The 27,217-nt window shown below is 34.1% G+C and overlaps 1 protein-coding gene across 5 annotated transcripts in view; it reads right to left on the bottom strand.

The window, feature by feature from the left end:
• Phka1 (phosphorylase kinase regulatory subunit alpha 1) overlaps positions 1-27,217 on the bottom strand; it is a 107,312-nt gene that overhangs the window by 3,614 nt on the left and 76,481 nt on the right. For 2 of the 5 annotated variants that reach the window (XM_077107451.1, XM_077107454.1), the window contains 10 exons: positions 24,910-25,066; positions 23,776-23,855; positions 21,578-21,656; positions 21,308-21,437; positions 18,741-18,842; positions 17,101-17,216; positions 16,938-16,976; positions 15,230-15,280; positions 4,541-4,711; positions 2,132-2,185 (listed from right to left, as the gene is read on the bottom strand). In XM_077107451.1, the coding sequence (XP_076963566.1) occupies positions 2,132-2,185; positions 4,541-4,711; positions 15,230-15,280; positions 16,938-16,976; positions 17,101-17,216; positions 18,741-18,842; positions 21,308-21,437; positions 21,578-21,656; positions 23,776-23,855; positions 24,910-25,066 (979 nt within the window). The remainder of the gene's footprint in view (positions 1-2,131; positions 2,186-4,540; positions 4,712-15,229; positions 15,281-16,937; positions 16,977-17,100; positions 17,217-18,740; positions 18,843-21,307; positions 21,438-21,577; positions 21,657-23,775; positions 23,856-24,909; positions 25,067-27,217) is intronic. The other 3 variants (XM_077107453.1, XM_077107455.1, XM_077107452.1) reach the window with 2 other exon arrangements.

Here is a 27,217-nt window from a genome sequence, read left to right as displayed (position 1 = left end):
AATAGGCAAAGAAACCAAACAGAACTTATCAAAAGAAGAGATACAAATGGCCAACAAATATATGAAAAAAATGTTCAACATCTCTAGCAATAAAATAGAAATTAAAATTACAGAGATTTCATCTCACACTAGTCAGAATGGCAATTATTAAGAATACAAGTAACAATAAATGGTGGTAAGGATGTGGGGAAAAGGGTACACTCATACATTGTTGGTGGGACTGCAAATTGGTATAACCACTCTGGAAAGCAGAATGGAGATTTCTCAAAAAACTAGGATTGAGACCACCATATGACTCAGCTTGGTATATAACCAAAAGAGTTAAAATCAGCATACTACAATGACACAGCCGCATCAATGTTTATAGCACCACAATTCACTATAGCCAAGCAATGGAGCCAACCTAGGTGCCCCTCAATAGATGAATGGATAAAGAAAATGTGTTATATTAACACAACAGAATATTACGCAGCCAGAATGATTTTATGACATTTGCCAGTTAGATGGACAGAACTAGAGACTGTCATGCTAAGTGAAATAAGATAGTCCCTCAAAGCCAAATTGGAAATGTTTTCTCTGATATGTGGAAGCTAATCCAAAATAAGGAGGAAGGAAGATAAAAAGAATAGAAGAAGTCCAGTGGAGTAGACAAAGGGGGATGGAGTGAAGGGAGGAGTGGCAGGAATAAGAAAGACAGTGAAATGAATCTGCTACAACTTTCCCAAGTACATATATGAATATGCCATAGTGAATCTCACCACCATGTCTATCCACAAGAAACTAATTTAAAACAAAACTATAAGTTAATAGTAAAAATATCAGTAGAGTAGAAGATAAGGAATGGGGGAGGGAGAAGGGGAGAGAAAGGGGAAGTACTAGGAACTGAATTAGAACAAATTATATTCCATGTTTTTATGATTTCATCAAAATGAATTCTAATATTATGTATAACTAGAAAGAACCAATAAAGAAAAAAAAAGACTTGTGTGCAAGTCCTGTCTTGGTCAGTTATGAGTTACATGACCTGCGATTATTAATTTCTCTAATTTGTTTTTCTTATTTGTACATTTGGAGTGACCATCCCTTCTTTGGCTATCTTTCGTAGTTGTGTTGAAGATTAAATAATGAGAAAGTGCTTTGAAAACTCTTAAAGGTACTATTCAGCTATGTATTATTAATAATACTATTAACACTTTAATATTGCTTAAATTCAAAGAAATGGCAAATAGGAAATATGGTGTTCTTTATTTATTTATTTATTTTTTAATATTTATTTTTTAGTTATCGGTGGACACAACATCTTTGTTTGTACGTGGTGCTGAGAATCGAACCCGGGCCGCACGCATGCCAGGCGAGCACGCTACCACTTGAGCCACATCCCCAGCCCTATGGTGTTCTTTATTATAGAAAGCCTTTTAGGCAAAAATAAAGGCCTGAAGCATTACATTTTTAGTACCAGTGTCCCTAGCTGCTGTTTGCAATAACTCCAGTGTTTTTGAGAATTTCCTAGTGTCTGACTGATTATTTCTAGCTTATTAATATGATTTTGTGTAAAAGTTCTTTATCATTTTTTGGTGATTTGGACAAAAAAGAAAATACAAAAGCATTTAATAATGTATATCTGTGGTCAGTGCAATATTCTCCAACATGGTTATATATCAGCATCATTCTATGGATTTAGAAAAATACATATACTCAGGATCTCTCCCTGGAGACTCTAATCCATAAACTGGAGATGGGAGCCCAGGTTACTCCAACATACACTTTGAGCTCAAGACTATTAATTGTCTACAAGCAAACTACTAGGTGGGGATGAGAAGAATGGGGGTATATGAGAAGTCACTCATTCTTAGATTTCTATCCCTTCTGACCTCTCCAACTCTCATATAGCCTAAAATAATTAACCATTATGAGAAGTTTTCTTAGATAATTAATATAATACATAATTATTCTCTAATATTCCTATTCAATTTAAAAAAAATTCTTTCATTTCTTCAAATGCTTTTTGTATTCAGATGACTCATAAAAAGACATAGGTCTGCTACTTTGAAAAGTGATCACTAAAATACTTCAGTCAGCAAAATCACTGAAATGCTTCACCATTATACATGCAAAAGTCATAGAATCTTACCTCTCTAGTAGTTGAAGAAGGAAGAACAAAACCTTCCACAGAAAGTCCATGACACTGCAAAGCAGAAAACACATGCCATGAAGGATGGGCTAACAAATGGGAGGCTGTAAGAAGACACTTTGTATTTCTGAGTGCCTTACAAGGGTTTTTGCTGTGTGATCACAGGTCAGCAAGAGGTCCTGCAGCCCCACATGGCCTTGTCGTGGGATCATGAGTACTAGGTACCAAGATGCAGGACTGGACTACAAAAGACCAAGGTTCATCCTCTACTTAGGGATGAAAGATGGGTAGGGAAGATCTGCATTCTGGGAAACAGTAGCAACCTCCCTACCCACCAAATATTGAGAAACTACCTGGGAGTATATCAAGCTACATCCCAGAACCATCACAAAGAGACCTTTAGAAAGATTTTTAGGTTGCAGAATAAACTTAAGATATGCATTTATCGAACAGGTTACATTACTACGTGTTCTAGTTAGGCATCCTATATCCCCATCAGTACTCTTATCCTGCCCTTCTTTCTTCCATAGTACTTATATCTTTCAACATTCTAGGTACTCATTTACTGTATTTATTGTTTATTGTTTCTTTCCAGAACAATGTAAGTTCTATAAGGACAATGATTGTTGTCTTTTTTTGTATGAACACATAGAACAGTGTCTGTTAAAGATAAAATATCTTTACTATAATATTTACAAATATTATAAAAATATATAATAAATATTTATCATGTATTATTATATTTCTAACAATAAATATTATATTTATCATTATATTATATTAATGATATTTTATTTGTTATAGAAAACACAATGAATATAATAACATAATAAATATATTATATATTTAAATAAATAAATATAAATTATTACATTTATTATGTATTTTATAATTTTATAAATATATTAATTATATTTTATCTTTTATATCACCTATAACTATCAATTTTAATTATTAAAAAGTAATGGGGATTAATGATTTACAATTATAGTCTCTAGATAATTCAAAATGCCATATATGAAACAACCACAGAAAAAGATTGCAAACCAAGAGATTTGCTGACTCCAGTAGACACATCCATCTTTTATTTCATATACCAAATTATACTGTTTGTAGAGAGAATTATTGCCCTTCAAACATGTATGCAAAATCATTTTGTTACATTCAGATTCTTAAAGGGATGGATCTGAAAAACAGGATATGTCTTTTGCCTCCTATGTTGGGATCCCAAGTTCAGATTTTGATTTTGCTGTAAAATTCCCAATATCCCCAACCCTATTTAAGTGTTCTTTCTTTTCTAATTCTTATAGGCTTGTAGTTAGGCATCTTTATTAGAAACTTCTTGCTTTTTAAGATACCTATACATTCAACTACTCAATGAAAATGGACAGATAATTTACGTGATTATTACATGGTAACTGGGGCAGAATTGTACCTAATACATGTCTGCTAAGTTGAATTGCCATAATCCATGCATAATTGGAGAGAGAAAATACATATCTGTCATCACTGTGTGAAAGGAGTAAGGTGGAAAGAGAACAAGTTCTATGTATTCTTTGAAAAGGAGATTGCCAGAGCCAATAATCTGAGGAATCAGCTTTCACCTTTTCAAAAAAAAAAAAAAAAAAATCACCTTGTCCTGTCTGGAAAAATAACAGTGTGCTGAGGAGAAAGACACCACTGAAGGTTTTGAAGTTCTGGATAAAGTATTCTTCAGGGCAATGAAGCAAAAAGTGGCACCTGAGACACTTGAATAAAAACTATGAATTAGTATAGTAGTCTTTCTGGCCTTCTAAAATTGTCACCATCAAAATGGTGTGATGTACAATTATATATCTTCGGTATAATAGACCTCTGAAAGAAAAACAAATATTGATCACACCAAGAGTCTTTGGACTACTAACATCTTTATAATTTTGTATTTGTTTAGTAGTTTTTATTCAAGAAAAAATGTAGGTAAGCGATCCTTACACAAACTCCCCAGATGCAGTATTTGTTTTACCACAGTGATATGTACTTACAAAAGAGCACACAGTTGTAAATACCATTTTCAGTTCACCATAGCTACAAAGTAAGTGAGCTCTTTATTATTAAATCATTTGGCTAGCAGCAAATGTATCACAACACCCCATAACATGCTACTAGAGCCCAAAGCAGAGAAGTCATGATTTTAAAAAACTACTTTAGAAACAACATCATTGCAATAATAATATAAAGAGACTAAATTTTTTTAATGTCACAGTATAAATTCAATTGTTTCACTTTTATCTTTTCTCTTAGGTTTTGTCCATCTGAACATATGATATTCATATAATTACAGTGACATTATAGTTATGTCATATCTTAGTCAATAAGACCAAGAATTTCAAGAGGGAAAATAAGGAGACATCAGCAATGTATTATGCTTACCTTCTGTAAAACTTTCCAAACTTTTTGATAAAATCCAACTGGGACTCTATTCAGGGCTCCATCCAACCTTCTCCGGCGTTGCCATTGACCTTGACGACTATCTCTAGTTGTCTGCTGACCAAATGCACTAGGAAAGGACCCACTATTTGGAGTATTACAGGTCCCAGGGGACTTGGAAGAAGAGAAAGAAAAAACATAAATCAGAAGTGATCTCTATTTCTCTGATAAAGTATTACAACACAGTGAACAATAAAAAATCTGCCAAATTTTATGCCACATATTATGTAATATAGCCATGAGAAAGAGGTAACAGGGACGCTAATGGACATCCATATAGTTAGTAGTGCTGTAAATTTGAAGAATCCTTTTAGAACACAATCTCATGTTATTTACAAAAAAGAAGAACCTTACAAATACTGATGAATAGAACATTGTTAGCTATCTCTTTACCTGGTTATCTCTTAAATTTCCAACTGGTCTATAGTCTTATTTATTGCTCTTATGAGCCATAACACAAGCCTCAGTAAATTTAAAAGGATTAAAATCCAAGCACCACAATATAATTTAATTAGAAATCATTTAAAGGAAGAAATTCAGGATATTAACAAATATATTGAAATTAAAGAACATACTCCTGAGTAACCAATGTATTAAGGCAAAAAATCAGAAGAAAAATTGGAAGATGAATGAAAACAAAAACACAACATACAAAAACTTATGTGGTATAGTTAAAATGGTGCTTAAAGAGATATTTATGTTTTAAATGCTTGTATTAAAAAGAACAGAATCTCAAATCAATAACCAAACCTATCTTCAGAAAAAAATTGAACAGAAAGAAAGCAGAAGGAAGGTCATAGTAAAGATTCAAGTGAAAAGAAATGAAGTAGAGAATAAAAAAATGAATGAAATCCAAATTTGTTCATATGAAAATATCAATGAATAGAAAAATCATTAGGTAGATGAACTGAAAAAGAGGAAATAGAGGACATCAATTCCAACCTCACATAAATGAAAAGAATCATAGGAACATATTATTAGCAGCCATGTGCTAACAATTAATCACATAACCTAGATGAAATGGATAAATTCCTAGAAAGACACAAACTACCTAAACTGTTTTAAAAAAACAAAATCTGAATCAATTCATAAGATCAGATTAATAAGACCAAAAATTCCTACAAAGAAAAGCCCTAGTACAGATAGCTTCACTGATTAATCTATAAAACATTTAAAGACAAATCAATACCAGTCCTTTTTCTTTCTTCCTAGTATCTGGGGTTGAACCATGGGCATTTTTTAACGCTATGCAAGTGTTCTGTTATTGAGCTATAACTGTGCCCTTTTAATTTTTATTTTGAGACTGGGTCTTGCTAAACTGCCCAGGCTGGCTTTGAACTTTGAAATTTTTTTGATTCTCCTGCCTCAGCATCTCAAGCAGCTGGGATTACAGGTATGTGCAACCATGTCTGGCTTAGCACTAGTTCTTTTTTTATTTGAAGTTTTAAAATCATGCATTATAGTTATACATAATAGTGGGTTTCATTCTGACATAATCATACATGCTTGGAATATAATTCATTCTATTTCATTCTTCAGTACTTTACTTCTTCTTTCTCTCCCCTCTCCCATACCTCCTCCCCATTGCCATTTCTACTAGTCTTCCTTCTAAGTTTTTATTGTTTCTTTAATTGATGCTTTATAGGTATTCAGAAAGGTTAAATTCAGTGTAATATATTCAGATATGTACATAGCTTAATTTGGTCAATTTCATTCTGCAGTTCCTCCCTTTTCCCATCCCTCCTCCCTCCCTCTTTGTCCCCTTTACTTCATTGAAATCCCTTCTATTTTCATGGGATTTTTCTTCCCAGCCCTGCCTTTTCACCCCTTTATTTTGGTCTAGCTTCTTCATATGAGAGAAAACATTTAATCCTTGACTTTCTGAGTCTGGCTTATTTCACTTAGCTCAATGTTCTCCACTTCTATCCATTTACCAGCAAATGCCATAATTTCATTCTTCTTTATGGCTAAGGGAAACTTCATTATTAATATCAGTTCTTTATAATCACTTCCAAAAAAAGAGGAAGGAACACATCCCAACTAATTCTATGAGACTAGTATTATCCCAATACCAAAACCAGCCAAAGACATCACAAATAAAGAAAGCTGCAGTCTGATACCCTTTATAAATATAGATAAAAGAATCTTCAACAAGCTGGGTATGGTAGTACCCTCCTATGATCCCAGCGATGAGGCAGGAGGAATGCAAGTTAGAGGCCAGCCTTAGCAAATAAAAGATAAAAAGAGCCAGGGATGTAGAACACCCTTGTATTCAGTCCCCAGTACTGCAAACAAACTAACAAACACCTCAACAAATGCTAGCAAACTGAGTTTTGTGATATATTAAAAGGATTGCACACTATAATGAAGTAGGATTTATTCTATCAGTTCAAGGTTTTTAAAATATCTAAACATTAATAAAAAACACCATCTGAACAGATGAAGAAAAAGCATTTGACAAAATTCGACATGCCTTCCTGGAAAAAAAAAAAAAAACACTTAACAAACTAGGAAAAGAAAGGAATTTCCTCAATCTAACAAAATGTTACATTTTGTATTCCCTGAAAATGAACAGTAATAAAGACTGATACTTTCCCCTCTTAAGATAAGGATGTCAAATCTCACCACTACTATTCAGCATTGTAGTGGAGGTTCTAGACAGGACAATTAAGCAAGAAAAGAAGTAACATTATTTCTATTTACAGATAACATAATCTTGTATCTAGAAAATACTAAGTAACTCCTTAAACATAACTACAACTAATAAATAATTTCAGTAAAGTTGTATGATTTCAGATCAACAAAAATCAATTATATTTTACTTGAATAGATGTTCCACTAAAGAATATATGTAAATGGTCCACAGGTATATCAAAAGATACCCAACACAGAAAAATCATTAGAGTAGAGGGAAGAGAATGGGGGAGAGAAGAGAAGGGGAGGAAAAGGGAAAGTACCAGGGACTGAAATAGAGAAAATTATATTCCATGCTTTTATAATTATGTCAAAATGAATCCTAACATTTATGTAACTAAAAAGAATAATAAAATAAATAAGAAATTTAAAGAACTAAATTGTAAATTTAGTTTTTAAATGATAAAAAGGTGCTAAACATCACCTATTATCATGGAAATGCAAATCAACCCACAATCTACCCCTTCATGTTCAAAACACTAGGCAAACTAGGGAGAGTAGGAACATACCTCAACATTGTAAAAGCTATCTATGCTAAATCTAAGGTCAACATCATTCTAAATGGAGAAAAAAAGAAAATATTCCCTCTGAGAACTGGAATAAAACAAGGAGGTCCTCTTTCACCACTTTTATTCAACACCATCCTTGAAACTCTAGCCAGAGCAATTAGAGAGAAGAAAGAAGTTAAAGGGATATAAATTGTAAAAGAACTCAAACTATCACTATTTGCTTACAACATGATTCTATATTTAGAAGATCCAAAAAATTCCACCAGAAAACTTCTAGAACTAATAAATGAATTCATCAACATAGCAGGATATAAAATTAACACCCATAAATCAAATGTGTTCCTATACATCAGTGATGAATCCACTGGAAGAGAAATTAGAAAAACCACTCCATTCACAATAGCCTCAAAAAATAAAACACTTGGGAATCAACCTAACAAAAGAGGTGAAAGACCTCTACAATGAAAACTATAGAACCCTAAAGAAAGAAATTGAAGAAGATCTTAGAAGATGGAAAGATTGCCCATGCTCTTGGATAGGCAGAATTAACATTGTCAAAATGTCCATACTACCAAAAGCATTATACAGATTTAATGTAATTCCTATTAAAATCTCAATGACATTCTACATAGAAATAGAAAGAGCAATCATGAAATTCATTTGGAAAAATAGGAGACCCAGAATAGCCAAAGCAATCCTTAGCAAGAAGAATGAAGTATGAGGCATCACAATACCAGACCTTAAATTATTCTAAAGAGCCATGTAACAAAAACAATATGGTATTGGCACCAAAACAGACACATAGACCAATGGTACAGAATAGAAGACACAGAGATAAATCCATATAAATACAGTTATCTTATACTAGACAAAGGTGCCAAAAACATACATTGGAGAAAAGATATCCTCTTCAACAAATGGTGCTGGGAAAATTGGAAATCCATATGTAGCAAAATGAAATTAAACCCCTATCTCTCACCCTGCACAAAACTCAAAGTGGATCAAAGACTTAAGCACTAGAACACAGACCCTGCGACTAATAAAAGAAAAAGTAGGCCCAAATCTCCATGTCAGCTTAGGAAGTGACTTCTTAACAAGACTCCTAAAGCACAAGAAGTAAAATCAAGAATCAATAAATGGGATAGAATCAAACTAAAAAGCCTCTTCTCAGCAAACAAGACAATCAATAACATGAAAAAGAGCCTAGAAATTGGAGAAAAATCATTATCACATGCACCTCAGAGAGCGTTAATCTCCAGGATCTGTAAAAACTCAACACCAAAAACCAATTAATCTAATCAACAAGTTGGCTAAGGAACTGAACAGACACTTCACAGAGAAAAAAATACAATCAATCCACAAATATATGAAAAAAAATGTTCACTATCTCTACATATTAGAAAAATGCAAATCAAAACTACACTGAAATTCCACCTCACTCAAGTCACAATGCAATTATCAAGAATAAATGTTGGGAAGGATGTGGGGAATAATAAATGGAACAATAAATGTTGGGAAGGATGTGGGGACTAAGATACACTCATACATTGTAAAAGCTATCTATGCTAAACCTAAGGTCAACATCATTCTAAATGGAGAAAAAAGAAAGCATTCCCTCTGAGAACTGGAATAAAACAAGGATGTCCTCTTTCACCACTTTTATTCAACATCATCATCATACATTGCTGGTGGGACTGCAAACTGGTGCAACCACTATGGAAAGAAGTATGGAGATTCCTCAGAAAACTTGGAATGGAACCACCATTTGACCCAGTTATCCCACTCCTTGGTTATAACCAAAGGACTTAAAATCAGCATACTACAGTGACACAGCCACATCAATGTTTACAGCAGATCAATTCACTATAACTAAACTATGGAACCAACAGAGGTGCCATTCAACAGATGAATGGAAGAAACTGTGAATATTATTCAGCCTTAAAGAAGAATGAAATTGTGGCATTTGCCAGTAAATGGATAGCACTGGAGAATACCCTGCTAAGTGAAATAAGCCAATCCCCCCAAAACAAGGCAGAATGTTTTCTCTGATATGTGGATGCTAATTCACAATAAGAGTGGGGGGGCTAGGGAAGAACAGAGGTACTTTGGATTAGGCAGATGGGACTGCAGGGAGGGGAGGGGGTATGGGAGTAGGAAAGATAGTAGAATGAATTGGACATTATTACCCTATGTGCATATATTATTACACACCTGGTGTAACTCTTCATTGTGTACAACTAGAAGAATGAGAAGTTATACTCTATTTATGTATGATATGTCAATATGCATTCTGCTGTTATGTATACTTAAATACAACAAATTTTCTAAAAAGGCTTATTTATGATGCACATTTTCATTTTTTTAACTTTTTTTAACTAGTTGTTGATGAATTTATTTTATTTTATTTATTTATTTGTATGTTGTGCTGAGAATTGAACCCAGTGCCTCACACATGCTAGGCAAGCACTCTACCACTGAGCCATAATCTCAGCCCCTAGGGTGGATATTTTTATAAGAGAAAAGATTACAAATATTGGTGTGAATGTGAATAAACTGTAACTCTGTATACAATTGTGAGCCACTATGGAAAAGAGTATTGAAATTCCTAAAAAAAATTTAAAAATAGAACTATAATTCTACTTCTGGGTATTTATCCAAAAGAACTAAAATCAGAATCTTTTTTAAAAATAAGAGAATATCCTTATTTTGGCGGTGCTGGGGATCAAACCCAGGGCCTTACACCCAGGAAAGCACTCAACCACTGAGTCACATCCCCAGCCTGAAATTAGGATCTTGAAAATATAGTTGTAGGGCTGGGGATGTGGCTCAAGCGGTAGCGCGCTCACCTGGCATGCGTGCGGCCTGGGTTCGATCCTCAGCACCACATACAAAGAAAGATGTTGTGTCTGCTGAAAACTGAAAAATAAATATTAAAAAAAGAAAATATACTTGTATTCCTATGTGCAATGTAGCATTCATTATTCACAATAGCCAAGATATAAAAAAAATCTAAATGTCTATCACAGATGAATGGTGGAAATATGTGTTATATGTTAGCCTTATAAAAAAGAACATCTTACAGTATAAAGAGGACACTATGCTAAATCAAATAAGATATCCACAAAAGGACAAATACTGTATGATTTTAGTTACATAAACTATCTAAATAGCCAGACTCATAGAAGCAGAGAGTAGTATGACGGTTGCCAGGTGGTAGGGAAAAAAGGAACTTGCTATTCAATAGGCATAAAGTTTTCATTTATACAATTGAATGAATTAACAGAGATGTACTGTACACCATCATGACTACAATCAATGATAGCATATTACATAGTTACATTTTTAAAGGATAAATCTCATGTTTAAATATTCTTATTTTAATTACAACAATCAACTATATTCCTAAATAGTAGCTATCAGCAATCCAAAAATAAAATTAACAATTCCCTTTAAAATGGCATCAAAAAATAAAATACTTGGAAGTAAATTTAACAAAGGAAGTGCAATATTTACCATGAAAGCTATAAAATATGTTGAAAGAAATTAGGCATTTAAATAAATGGAAAAAAATACATGTTCATGGATCAGAACACTTAACACTTTTAAGATGTCAATTCTCCCAAAATTGATCTACAGATTGAACACAACTCCTATCAAAGTCACAGCTTATTTCTTTGTAGAAATTAATTAACTGCTCTAACATTCATATATAAATCCAAGGGACCTAGGATAGTTAATACAATCTTTAAGATTGAAGTCAGAGGACTCATACTTCTCAATTTCAAAACTGTGTCATACTGGTATAGGATATACTAGTATATTCCATACTACAGATGAATGGAATAGAATTTGGAATTCAGAAGTCAGTCATTATAGTATGGTAAATAAATTTTCAACAAAGGTGCCAAGAGAATTAAATGGGAGAAGACAGTCTTTTCAATAAGATGTGCTGGAACAATTGAATATCCATATGCCAAAGAATGAATGGACCCCTACCTCACACCATACACAAAAATAAATCCAATTGCATCATTGAGCTGTAAAAGAGTTAACAGAGCAGGGGCTGAGGTTATGGCTCAGTGATAGAGTGCTTGCCTAGCACATGTGAGGCACTGGGTTTGATCCTCAGCACCATATAAAAATAAATAAATTTTAAAAAGTTATTGTGTCCATCTACAGCTAAAAAATTAAAAAAGAGTTAACACCGTAGGCCAAAACTACTACTTGGGGAAAGGCCTGCTTATAAGATTGGGCCTTGGCTGGTATCCGGAAATGGACTTTGGGGACTATCCTATCATCCCCAGAATTGATAACAGTGGCTTTCTGTGCCTAACTGTGCAAACATTATAGTTTATGTTGAACACCTGCTTTCCCTCTGGAAGTACCAGACAGAGGCTATTTTATATGACCAGCCTCCAATAAAGACCCTGGGTACATTCTTTAATGAGCTTCTTTGGCTGGGAACATTTCACACATGCTGTCAAAATCCGATGCAGAGGGAATTAAGTGCATCTTATATGACTCCACTGGGAGAATATTCTGGAAGCTGTGCCTGTTTTCCCTGAACTATACCCAGTGTACCTTCTTTCTTTGCTGACTTTGCTTTGCACTCCTTTGCTGTAATAAATCATACTATGAGTATATGCTGATTCCTGAGTTCTCCTAGTAAATCACCAAACCTGGGGGTGGTCTTGGGGAGTCCCGTATCTCAATATAATCACAGACCTAAATGTAAGAGCTAAAATAATAAAACTATTAGAACAAAAAAGTAGAACTAAATTTTTGTAACCTTGGATTAGTTAAAACCTTCTCAGATATGACACCAAAACCAAAGAAACAAAAGAAAAAACATTGATAAATTGAACTTTGTCAATATTAAAAAGAACATCATTAAGAGAGACAATCCCCAAAGTGGGAGCAAATACTTACAAATCACATATGATATAAGGGAACTGTATCCAGAATACATAAAAAATATTTGTAAACTGACAATAAAAGAAATAACCCAATTAAAAATGGGCAAAGGATTTGAACAGTCATTTTTCCAAAGCAGATAATCAAACAGCCAATAGGTTCATGAAAAAGTGCTCTGTATTACTAGACACCAGGGAAATGCAAGTCAAAACCACAATGAGATACTGCTTCACACACTAAGATGGCTATAATAAAAAAGACAGTTATGAGGGTTGGTGAGGATGTCATGAAGTTAGAACCCTAAACATTGCTAATGGGAGTGTAAAATAGTACAGCCCCTTTAGAAAAGTTTGCCAGTTCCTCGGAATGCCAAACATATTTACCATATGATCCAGCACTTATATTCCTAAATATATATTCAAGAGAAATGAAAATATGTCTGCATTAACTTGTACATGAAGATTCAGAGCAGCAATATTCATTTGTGTTTATTTATTTATGTTTGCAGTGTTGGGGATTGTTATGGTTTAGATGTGGTGTCTCCCAAAAACTCATGTGTAAGACAATGAAAGGTTTGGAGGATAGATGATTGGGTTACAGCCTTATCCTAGTCGGTGTATTAATCCCTGATGGGATTAACTTGAGTGGTAAATGGAGACAGGTGAGGTGTGGTGGGAAGTGGTTCGTTGGGGGCGTGGCTGGCGAGTGGAGTCTCTGGCTAGTGGAATGTCTCTCATGATTTGAGCTGATTCCCTCTGTCACACTCTCTCACCTGTTGTTCAGCCTCACCTTGAGCCCAGAGGAATGGAGCCAGCCTTCTGTGGACTAAGACCTCTGAAACCGTGAGCGCTCAAATAACTTTTTTCTCCCCTACAATTATTTTGGTCAGATTCTTTAGTCACAGCAGCAAAAAAGCTGACTAAAACAGGGATCAAACCCAGGGCCTCTGATTCTGCAATCTGTATTTGGGGTAAAAATGGGAGTTCATAATCCACTTGAATCTAATGTATGAAATATGATATGTCAAGAGATTTGTAATATTTTGAACAACCAATAATAAAAAAGAGAGACTATCAAAAAAACAAAACAAAACAAAAAAAAAAACAAAAAACAAACCCAGGGCCTCTCCTATGCCAGGCAAGTTCTCTACCAATGAGCCACATCCCTAGTATAGCCCTATTCATAATATCCAAAAAGTGGAAACAATTCAGATGTCTATCAACTGAAGAATGAATAAACAAATTGTGGTGTATCAGTACTATAGGATATTATTTTGTAATAAAAAGGAATGAATTGTTGATAGGTACTACAACATGAAGAGTTTTGAAAAAAATGATACCAAATAAAGGATGAAATACACTGGCAAAAGTGGTTGACAGTTTAGATTCAGAAATATAGAATAAAAGATAACAGATATTTCCTGAGAAAAGAACTTCTCATATTTTAATTGTCTAAATCACCAACTATTGCTATGTAACAAAGAAATGTGCTCTGAAACATTTCTATTGACAAGTGACTATCACACAAATCTGTCATGTAGATGAACTACCATTTAATTAGTTTTCATTGTATTATCTCTATCACCAAATCTTAGGCTGAATATAGTGGGGTCAAACCAGAAGGATATGTATCTGATACAGTAAAATTCAGACTGTCGATAGTTTGAGTTTTTAAATAAAATTATCTTCTATGTCTCTGTCCTCTATTAATATGGATATGACAGAGTTGGCTAATTCATTACATTCATTATAAGGTACTTGGTTGAGGTAAACTGAAATATTGTTTCCAAAAATTTTCCACTTTTTGTTTGGCTGTCATCTGGTCTATATCTTTAGTCTGTGAGATCTGAAACCATAGCCCTTTAGAAAGCACTGATTTAAATAGAAGAAATTGAATTAAAGATCAATCTTCCTAAACTATAAGCTTCATGAAGGCAAGGACCACATCCATTTTGTTTACTATCAAATATCTAGTGGTTGACACAAAATTTGCACTCAAATAACATTTACTAAATGAATTAATGCTTAGAAGAACACAAAACTAGCCAGGTGGTTTTGAGATTGGAAAGTACATCAGAGTCACCTACAGAGCTTATTAAAATGCAGAGTGCTAGGCCTCACCTCCTGCACTTTCAGTCTTTCTGGTTCATTAAGTGTGGGATGGAGACAAAGAATTGACATTTCAAGTGAGTTTCTAGGTGATGCTGATGTTGCCTAGTATGCTGCCTGGTGCATAGTAAGCATGAAATAGGTTACATTAGTTGAAAGAATAAATTAATAAATATTTAACAAATACTTTAAAATTTGCATTTGTTTTCAGAAGTGGAAAAGAAGTTGAAATTGAACTTTCTTTCCTGCCTTATTGGGAAAGAATCAGAACCCTTGCTAATATGAAGTTGCTTTATACTTATTTTAGTTCTTGAGCATTTTTCCTTTTTCATACAATGTGTATGTCATGATCTATATAACAGATATTCAAAGCACTTGTGAATGGAATATAATATAACAGCAGTTACCAGAAAAGACGGTGACATCATATCTATACCCGAGAGATGACCACCATTGGGCTACGAAAAAAAAAAAAAAAAAGAAAAGAAAATTTTTAAAGGAATGAGGTAAGGCAACCAGTACTTGCGTTTTTAGAAGTTTTTAGTAGAGTAAAAGTATGAGTCATTCAAGTAACTAGCCAGCCAAGTTATCATTAAAAAGCTGATGAAATACCTTTATTCTAGATGTCATAGTAAAGGGTGAAATAAATAAAACTACCTTAAAAATGTTTTTGCCCAGAAGAGGGCATTAGTGAGCGCAGAGGAAAGGACTTAGAACAATACTAATAGGCAGGTGAAGATGGAAATCATTATTTAGAAATAAGAAAGTAATGAAAATTTAGGGCTCTCAGTCCTCCAAAATTTTAGTTCCAATGATTTTGACTCAATTAAAGTCCTATAGATAGTGGATATGTAGGTTTAAAAAAAATAAATGAAGTTGCTGAGTAGACCAAGTCTTAATATCATATTAATCTAGCTGGGAACATGGACTTCAAGTTCTAAATATAAGATGAACTTGTAAGTAATATTATGTGACTATAAACAACTATACAAATTTTAGCCAATCACTCAAACAAAATAAGGATCATTAACCACCAACATCAGTCTAGCTATTCAGTATTGAATGTTATTCTTTCCCCTTTCAAATAGGAAAATGCTCAGATTACCCATATTATCTGGGAAAAATTATGTAATTTTAAACACAAAGCTCTTTCATATTCCATTCTTGCCCTGGCATAAATATGAATGTCTAAGGGCATTTGATAAATCTACTCAAATTAAGTTTATTTGAAATTAAACTTCAGGCATTGCTTCATTCTCCTCTTAAATGGTTTCCGATTACCTTTTTAAAAGAAAACAAACAAAATCTCCATTTCACCTCTCCTCTTCTGGGTGTGTTTTAATGCAGTAAGTCATCATAATTCTACTTTGAAAGCAGGAGTAGTAAGTTTTAAGCTTTTCATAACAAGTGCTTCTAGAAGGGACCAAATCAGTACCATTTCAACTTCTAATCTTGAAATCAAATGATTTCCCAAAGTTTTAGAAACAAGCTACGGAAACCCATGTTAATTATTTCTTTGTAGAATATAATAGCTCATCTATTATCACCTGCTAGGAAAAGTGAGAGGCTATAATATAGTGTATTGTGACTCCCACTAATTCCCAGATGGATTTAGATGATTTTCCTCTATATATCTAGAGTACCCTTCATATACCTCTGTTGTGGCAGTGGTAAAGGTCTAATTTTGGGATAAAAACCTGAAAATTATTTATATATTTATTTATTTATTGTGGTGCTGGGCATTGAACACAGGGCCTAAAGATAAATTTTTTAAAATAAAGCCTTTACTTAATCTGATGTTCTAATATCTATTCTTAGAAGTAAGACATCCAAGTCTAGCTTTATAAAGAAAATTAATTCCAAATCAGTCCTAATAAGAGGAACTTGGAATTTCAATTTCTTGCTTTTCAATGCAACTTATTTTCCTCCTAAAGTTAGAGAAGTAGTCTGGTTCAGAAAAAGGAAAAAAAACTATTTATAAACTATTGTTATAAAGGAGATTCAAACAACCAACTCCATGGCTTGTTATTATTTGTAAAAAGGCCATGAGCTCATGCATGTTATACAGAACTAAAGACAAGTTAAAGTATGTTAAAGGATCCCTAGGTGTTTCACCTGACTCTCAGTTGAGATAGACAGTCTACGAAATTCCACCTGAAAAATAAATGTCTCAAATTATACTTAGGGTATAAAACATCATAAATGTATTCCAACAAAGTCTGATTCCAAAAGATTGTTCTTGACAACATCCCACCTAATCTCCCAGGTAGTATCTCACCTGTTTTATCTCACTTTTTAACTGCATGATCCCAGTTCGTTCTGTTTTGGTTGCTCCAACAGCACCAATCTCGTGGATAGAAATAGCAGGACTGACATTTGAATCAGTGGGACGAACTATATAGAATAAGGAATTAGAAATAAAGAATGATCAGGTTCATTTTCTCCTCTCCCATGTTAAAAAGGCTTAGATGTATGTCCTTCTTTTATTTTTAACTTAATTTTTAAAAAACTCAACGAGTATAATCTTGCTACTTAAATTGTGGTCCATGGACCAGCAGCATTATTTAGGAGCTTGGTAGAAGACTCTCTGGCCCACTTCAGACCCACTGAATCAGAATCCACATTAAAGTAAGATCCCTATCCTGACATACACTGCTTTCTTTCTTTTGCCACTCTAAATTCTGGCCATCTATCCATCTGATTTTATATATATATTTTTATCCTAAGCTTAAGACCTGAACATGAGAGGTAACCCATTTCATTAGCTCTGCTTCTTTACATATGCAACACCAAATAATGTTGCTGAAACCAAAAGTGCAGGCTGGGTTTACTGCTTGCTGTAGACATGCACTAAAATACCACATCAAAACCTATTTCATATACAATTAAAATATATTAATCACAAACTTAAAAAGTGTAGGAAGAAGACTAGTTTTTGATGGACTCCTAGACATATTAGAATTTTAGGTTGAAAAGGACACATTTAGATATACTGTAGCAGCTATCCACATACATACACACTCCAAACACTGTAAGTGCTACTGAATTATTGGCAATTAGAATACAAAAAAGTTTCAGATAATGTGGATTGTTAGTTGTCCTAGAGACTTAGGATAATGTAAGGGAATGGTCAAAGTAGTTAAAATGAAACATGATAGTAATGAATCCACTTAGTCAATATATCATTTAAGGGAAAAATTGAGACAGTGTTTTTCAAATATTATTGCAAAGGATAGTTTTGCTTTTAATTGTTTTGTAAGTGGAATTCTATTTATTTGGGGCAAAATGGGAGAACTGGAAATTCATATTCAGCAAAATGAAAATGAACCTCTATCTCTCACCATGCACAAAACTCAACTCAAAGTAGATCAAGAACCTAGGAATTAGTCCAGAGACCCTGTGCCTAATAGAGGAAAAAGTAGGCCCAATCTTTATTACGTTAGATTAGGCCCAACTTCCTTAACAAGACTCCTAAAGTGCAAGAAATAAAATCAAGAATTAATAAATGGGATGGATTCAAACTAAAAAGCTTCTTTTCAGCAAAAGAAATGATCAATGAGGTAAACAGAGAGCCTACATTTTGGGAGCAAATTTGGCCACACACACATCAGTAGAGCCCTAATCTCCAGGAAAAAAAAAAGAACTCCAAAAACTTAACACCAAAAAACCAAACAACCCAATCAATAAATGGGCTAAAGTGCTGAACAGACACTTCTCAGAAGAAGGTATACATTCAATCAACAAATATATGAAAAAATGTTCAACATCTCTAGTAATTAGAGAAATGCAAATCAAAATTACTCTAAGATTTCATCTCACTACAGTCAGAATGACAGTTATCAAATGAAAAACATTTTAATACTAATCAGACATTTAAACTAACCACTCTGAGATGGAAATGCAGTTATTTAATCTTACCACTTCGTTCCACACCAAACTCCTTGCCACTGAGAATGTGATGTAGGAGGTTCTTCATGGCTGAAGGACTGAGATTCATTAGGCCCTCTGTGGCTTCTTCAGCTAGCAGAATCATAGGACAGAGAAAAAAGGATTCTAATTTGTCTATAATACTCTCCTTATTTTCTCCATTTCCCTCCTTTCCTTTTCCCTCCTTCTCTCACCCATCCTTCCTTCCTCCCCAACTCCTTTCTCTTTTTCTTTGGTGCTGGGTATTGGAAGCAGGACTTTGCACATGCTCAACAGCCCAGTACCACTGAGCTATATACCTTCAACTCCTCTAATTCCTTTCTTGCTTAGAATTTCTTCTCCCCCCGACCTTTTTTTTTTTTTTTTTTGGTACTGAGGATTGAGCCCAGGGGCACTTTACCACTGAGCCACATCCCCAAGCCATTTTTATATTTTATTTAGAGACAGGGTGTCACTGAGTACTAAGTTGCTGAGGCTGGCTTTGAACTCATATCCTCCTGCCTCAACCTCCCTAGCTGCTGGGATTACAGGCATGTGCCACTGTGCTAGGCCTCTTGCTTAGAATTTCTGAGTCACTTGTTTGGAAGGTGAGAATTACAGAATATATTTCTAGAACCATACACTTAACTATTCATACTGCGATAGACTCTTAATTATTTAGGGACTGACAATCCAGTTTATGGATTAGCCAGGCCATAAATTTTGCTGTCACCCCACTTCCATACCATTAGGGTACTCGGTAGAATCTTTATTTGAAAGTGAGAAGAATGAAAGAAAAATTGAACTGGAGGACATTCAGAGAAAGTCAAGGAATGCATATATATATATATATATATATATATATATATATATATATATATGCAAATAAAATACTGAAAACTTCTCAACCTAGAAATAGAGAGTTAAAAGAGAATAGGTATGAATCCATGAAGTTATAAAAGAATACTGAGAGGGTAACTTGAAGTAGTTCATCAACATCAGAACTAGTTAAGAGTTTACTATATGAAGGTCATTATTTTAAACAATGTTAGTGAAAACAGGTATGGCATGTTGTTTTACCTTGAGAGGCTGATCATTTGGGAGAGATGGAACATGCAAACAAGATAAACAACAATAAAACACTGTATATATTACATGCCAAAAGAGAGGCATAGATAAGAAGTGCTTTGGAAATCAGAGGAGATATATTGATCTCCAAGGAAGGGGATTTATAAAAATAGTGGGAAGTTCTATTGAAATAGTAGGTAAAAGGCAGACTATTGAGGGTCTTATATATCAAACCCGGAGATCATGACTTAGTTCTGTAAAGAACTAAAGATCCATGATCTTGATGAATCCATAGGGGAATAAATCCATTACAGACGATTAAGGAAAAGCAAAGAATGTTTGGAAAGTTATCCCTTGCTGAGGTTTACTATGGTACAGCTACAACCTCTCATAAAACATCCCTTGAAAGCACAGCTGGAGAATACTATATAATACATTTATTTTTAATAATGAAATCTGAACTGGATATCATTTAAAGTAAGACATACTTGAACTCAAATTATACTCTTTACAAGCTATATTACTTTGAACAAGTTACTTAACCTCTTTGAATTTCCTTTTCCTTATTGGCAAAAGTGGGATTACATTCCTTACAGAATTGTTATAAGGATTAAATATCAAAAGGTGTGTAGATATAAAGCAAAAAGTACAATGACTGGCATATGATAGGTATAAAATAGTTATTAGCTCTATTCTTTTGAAGGGCTATTTAAATGTAAATTATTTCATATGTTTGATTTAGGCTTCATTAAAACCAATCAATTTAGATATCCATTAACACTTCAATTAAAAGTATTTTGGGCAAATTTAACCAAAACAATGAGCTTCGGTTGTGAGTTTTTTCAATTGTGATTTTATTTTTCTGTGCCATCCCTGTCTCTATTATTTTGCGATTCTTGTTGAAATCAAACAAATATCAATGGAAAACAGAGTCATGGCCGGGAATTCTGCCTCCACTTTATACAATTATCTATAGCTTCCACAGGCCCCAAATACTTTTCCAACTAAAACTTATCTTGACAAATACAACTATTATTAATTTCAAAGAGAGTATTTTTAGACAAATATTAATAAAAATATTGTCTTCCTTTATCAATCATGATGTTGACTAGAGAGATAGGATACTGATCCTTATCTACTGATATAGTGACTTAACTTTGGTGTCCTGAAGCTCCACTGCCTGAATCAGAACCAAACCCAGTATGTCACACTCCAGTATTCTTCAACACACTCTGAGGAGTTGGGAGGAATGGAGTTAGCAGATAAGAAGAATTTTGAGTGCAGAGCCCCTAAGATGTGGCATTTTGAAGTTACAGAACCAATATACAAAAGTGTTATCAAATCAGTCCTTTCACTTGCATAGTAGTGACTAAGACATGAGAACAAGATTGCCTTACACAGCTTCTGAGATATAGGTAAAAATGTTTTAGCTTTCTTTCCCTCCTGATACCAAACTCCATTGATCTACATGAAAAGTGAATTCTGCCTAAAAATATTACTGAATTGAGTACCTGAGCATCGAAGGGAGTGGGCCAGTTCTGTTGCCATAACTTGTATGATCAGACCAATTCGAAGTCGAAACATTTCTGCAAAGAGGCCAGGCTGGGTTCGCATATACATGGCTAGATATACCATTATTTCCTGTGCACAGATGGATATAGACAAAAAATTATGCATGAGGCCTCACAATGCCTATTTTTTTGTCTTTACAAATTGCTATCCTAATTGAAAACTAATTTTTAAATATTAATCAGCATATTAGGCATTACAATTCTGCTTACCTGTGTAAGGATTGAAATACTCATGTCCCCTTCACTGGCTTCATCTATCAGCTGAGTAAGTGCCTCATAGGGCAGAGGTCTGAGGAAGAAAAAAGTAAAAAAAAAAAAAATCTACACCCACTTAAACATAAATATACTGAAAAGATTTTAAAAAACCTCTTACTAAGTCCAGGTTATTGCCTCAATACCTCATTATTACCAGTAACATTTTGGTTCTTTTCATTTCCAAAGTTCATTCATTGCCTCCCTAAACCACTCTGGCCTATATCAACTCAGAGGAGCTTGCTTTTTCCTCTATACACCTAGATTTTCCTTCTCCTAAACATTTTTATTTAAAAGTTATCCATGATATCCTTCCAGAACTAGTCTTTCATGGTTAGTCAATAACATTAGAAAGGTTAACTATTATGGCTATAAAGAAATACACTAAGTTGTGCTTTTTGGAAACCATTTGTGTTTGCAGTCACATATTCATTTTCAAGTTTCATTAGTTCATATATATATATATATATATATACAGACACACACTAAATTAAATATAAATATTGTGTATTTCTTTATAGCCATAATGTTTACCTTTCTAATGTTAATGGCTAATTAACACACTGGTAACTCTCTTATTGACACTAAGTACTCTGGGAATATGCCATCTTTTTTAGATTATTTATAGTGTAACAAAACTGATCTGCTTTGTCATAAAAGGTGGTTTTCCAGGAGCAAAGTGTTATGGGCTGAATTGTATTGCCCCCAAATTCATAAGTTGAAATCCAACACTTGTACTGGAGAGTGTAACCTTATTTGCTCATATGATCTTTAGAGGTGGCTATGTTAAAGTGATATCACTGGAGTTCACCCTAATCCAATATGCCTAGAATCTTTATAAAAAAGGGAAATTTAGACATGAAAATGTGTGGAGGGAAGAAATGTGAAGAGACATAAGAAATAAGATGGCCACCCACAAGAAAAGATTCCTGGAAAAAAGTCCTTCACAGCCTTCAGAATGAACCAACCCCACTGACACAGTGATGTGAACTTCTAGCCTCCAGAAATGTGAGAGAATACATTTCTTTTCTGTTGATTAAACCACCCCATCTGTGGTATTGTACTATGACTTCCTAAGCACATTAACACTCAAGGATAGGGATATTTTCCTAAAGCGTAACTGGGATTTTACACGTGGAACCTGATGCATGGTCCTAGGACATGTCTCCCCAAGTCTTCATCAGGAGTTTAAACTGGATATTACAGGCAACAGAAACCATGGGCATGGAATAGGAAGAAGATAGAATGTAGACATCAGCAAAGGCATCCCTGATCACTTATCTCTCATTTATTCCTGATTCAACTCTATATCTAGAACATATTTTGTTTACAAAATGAACTTTTCACTATACTGGCTACTGAAGTAGAACTGGCAGTCAGGATAAACATCCTGTTTTAAATTACTCCCTCATAGAAAAATGGATTTTGCAGATCAGTTATGAATGAAGTTAGAAACCTTCTAAAAATATTTCTTGTAAATACAACCTGCTTGCAGATTTATATATTGGCACTGGCAGGACATGAAATTAGACAGATTTAGTGCAGATGAGTTTTACTGGCATGGCTTGTGACAAATAAAATGTTCCATTCTAGCCTTTCACCCTTCTTCCTACCCTCTCCAGTCCTAGCCTATCTGAGGCTACTGCTGCCAATTGGAGGTTGTGGCAGAACTAAGGCAGGAGCAGTTTGATGATACTGTTCTTCCAAGGTTGCCACCTCACTCTGCTCTAAAAGTACCCATTTCCCCACTTTGACCTTGACTTCTACCACTTTTATCACTTATTAAGCAGCATAGAGTTGCATCATCAGCCCTGTACTCTTGCCAGACACCTTCTTCTACTTCCTCTCTCAGAGGACGGTTGGTTGACTATGAGTGCCAATTTACAGTGACCTGCATGTTTTGTTGTGCTTTTTTTGAAGAGAGGTTTAGGAAATACTAATAAGAAAAGTTTAAACACTACTCTGTGTTAGTTGTTCTCTTTAATTTACCCATGCCCTGTTATTCCCAATATTTTCTTGCTGAATGTCTCGGACAGAAGTGTGTATGGAGGATGTTGTCATCAATGGACAGATTAAGGCAATAGGATTGTATAAATTCACACAGTTCCTTAAAGGCTCAGAGAAACTTATCAAACCTAACCAAATGCCATACTCACGCAGAGATGGTCTTTTCTCGAGGTTCTGGAGGGAGTCCTACTGTCAAATGTTTCTGGTGGGATAGAAGGTCTGTGCAGGCCTAAGAAGAGACAGCATGACATTATCCTTTCCATAAAACCTCAGATTTCCACAAACTTTTCTCTTCTTAGCCTAGAAACCTTTGAGTCCCCCTAACCTAATAATATACCAAACTCTCTTCCTCAGGAAATACCATGAAGATCAGAAAAGAGGGATTTCTAGGAAGGAACAAAGGGGTCTTTCAAACTCCTTGGAGGTAGGTACTTTCAGTTTAGTGTAAATTCATTCTTAGGATGTAGAATTCTTATAGTTTATAGCACCTCAAAAGTCTACAGTTATTATGGTTCAGTAATATACATTTGTCACTAACAGAAATGTAACTGAATATCAGAAACTGTATATGTGAAAAAAAACACATATAATGATTAGAGAATGTGGTTGCCTTAAAAACAATTAAGGAAACCAATTTTTTTTCCAGTAGTCAGAATGGAATCTGGGGCTTTATGTATGCTAGGCAAGCACTCTACCACTGAGCTACACCTCCATCCCTGAAACTAACTTTTAAAAAGCATTTGTTGGTAAATGGATGAAACTGGAGATTATCATGCTAACTGAAATAAGCCAGATCCAGAAAGTCAAAGATCAAATGTTTTCTTTGATGTGCAGAAGCTAGTACAATAAAAGAAAAAGAAAGTGTAGGAGGGATTTCATCAAAATAAAGGAAAGATCAGTGGAGTTGATGAAGGGGATTGAGGGGGAGAAAGGAGGGATGGGATAAGGGGACAATAATGGAATGAATCTAACTTTCCTTCATACATATATAAATATGCCATAGTGAATCTTACCATTATATACATCCACAAGACAGTAATTTTAAAAAACTAAGCAAATAGCAGAAAGATCAGTAGAGGGAAGGGAACAGGGGGGAGGGAGGAGAGGAGGGAAAAGGAAGTAATAGGGACTGAATTAAAGCAAATTATATTCCATGCTTTTATAATTGAACCCTATATTACATATATGTAACCCTATGTTACTTATAACTAAAAAGAACCAAGGAAAAAAAGCAAAAAAGCATGCCCATTTAGATATGACATAAATTCAAGAGTTTATAGTACTTCATCAAGTGCTTCCACTTTCTTCCTTAATATCCCAGAGATGTATCTAATCAGGCCCCAATGACGAATTTCTCCAACTTTGCCATATAGTTCAGTAAGAAGCTCTCTGACTGTAGCACCCCCTTCTTCATACAATTCAGTGTCCCAGTCAGGTCCTCTGGAATTTTAAAGACAGAAGTATATTAATTAAAAGTAAAGTATCCACCAACAATCTTATCTTTCAGTGTTATAATGGATATACCTATTGTTTTAAATTCTTTTTTGTAGTTGTATTTGGACAGCATGCCTTTATTTTATTTGTTATGTGGTGCTAAGGACAGAATCTAGTGCCTCACACGTGCAAGGCAAGTGCTCTACCACTGAGCCACAAGCCCCACCAGGATATACCTATTTTTGATAGGCCTCCCTTCATCAGGAAACTAATACTATTTACTAGAAACCCTTATAAAACTATGATGAACAGTCACCCTAAAAGGCAAATACCTAGCCAATAATTTCTTAGTTTCATTTATATTTGGACAAAATGCATTATTTTACCCTCTTTACAGGCCTCAACAGGGATGACACTAAAGACAGATTTAGTTTACCTACTGGAAGTTCAGAAAGTATGATTGTACTTCAGGAACTAATGAAGAAATAAGAAGGATGTGTGTTTATTTTTAAAGGATACATTACATTATTGGCACAAAATTACTATAACACCATCAACTATGAAGGGCCATAAAAGACATACAAAGTTCTCTGAAATTTGGAATTTAATATGTGATAAAGTCAAATTATTTATTACATGATGTTAAGACAATCAAGTAGCCATCTTGAAAAAGGTTGAATCTATACTTTATCTATACTTTATATATACCATAATTCAAAATATATCAAAGATCTAAGTGTAAAGAAACTTGAAAAATATGGGAGAATTTGTTTATAACTTTGGAGGGAAGAGGACTTTTAAACTATGGAACACATGTTTGAAGCCTTAAAAACATTAATACATTTGTACACATAAAACAACAAAAAATCTTTGATCTCAAAAACCACTGTATGCAAAGTATAGGACAAATTACAAAATGGGAAAATATTGGCACTTCATAGGGCCAATTCTCTTTACATACATAAAGACCTCTGGTAAATAGATCAGAAAATAAGAAACAACAAAAGAAAACCTGACAAAATAAATACTGGCAGGTATTAAATATAGGAAAGGTTGCTCTACCTCACCCATAATAATAAAAATTAAAATTAACTTATACCAAGATAAGATTTTTAATATATCAAGTTGTCAAAAGTTTCCAAATTTGATAACACTGCATTGGTTAAAACAGGCACTTTCCATATGTTCCTGGTAGGTATAAAAATTGGGGTGATCCATCTGGAAGGCTTTCTGGAAATATATATTAATATCAAAAATACTGGAAAACAGCCTTGTGGTGCCTACAATGGTTAAACATAGTTACCATGGCTCAGCATTTCTACTCTTATCCAAGAGAAATGAAAGCATATGTCCACTTTAATTTGTATGTGAATGTTTATAATAGCATTATTAAATTTGCCAAAAAAGTGGAAATAATTCAAATGTACATGAACTGATAAATAGATAAATAAAATGTGGCAGAGTCCTACAGGTAATAATATTTGCAAATAAATGAAGAATTGATACATGCTACAACAGAAGTGAACCTTGAAAATACTTTGCTAAATGAAAGATAATTGTTACAAAGGACCACATATTGTATGACTCCATTTATATAAAATGTCCAAAATAGGCAAATTTGTAGAAGCAAGAAATAGATTAATGGCTGGTTGCCAAGGGCTGGGGGATGGAGGGATTGGAAGTTAATGGATAAAAGGAATAGGAATTCTCTTTAGGATAATGAAAGAGCTCTAAAATGGATGGTGAAAGAGATATGTATGATACAGAGAGTATACAAAAAGCCATTATACACTTAAAAATACCTATATTCTTTAACCTATCAGTCCAATTTCTGGTTTCCTTCCACACATGTGAAATGATATATGATTAAAGGTTATTCACTATAAACATTGTGATGGCGAATAACTGGATAATACACAAATGTCCATCAATAGAAGACTGGTTTAATAAATTATAGTGCAGTGAAATAATAGAATTCAATACAGCTACTAAGAAAATATAAAGTAGATCTAGCCAGGCGTAGTGGCCCACACCTGTAATCTCAGCAACTCAGGAGGCTGAGGCAGGAGGATCATAAATTTGAAACCATCCTCAGCAACATAGGAAGATCATCTCAAAATGAAAAATAAAAAAGGATTTGGGATGTAGCTTAGTTAG

Source organism: Callospermophilus lateralis, chromosome X (assembly GCF_048772815.1).
Source record: "Callospermophilus lateralis isolate mCalLat2 chromosome X, mCalLat2.hap1, whole genome shotgun sequence".
NCBI classification, from domain to species: Eukaryota; Metazoa; Chordata; class Mammalia; order Rodentia; family Sciuridae; genus Callospermophilus; species Callospermophilus lateralis.
This window is presented reverse-complemented; position numbering and strand designations above follow the sequence as displayed.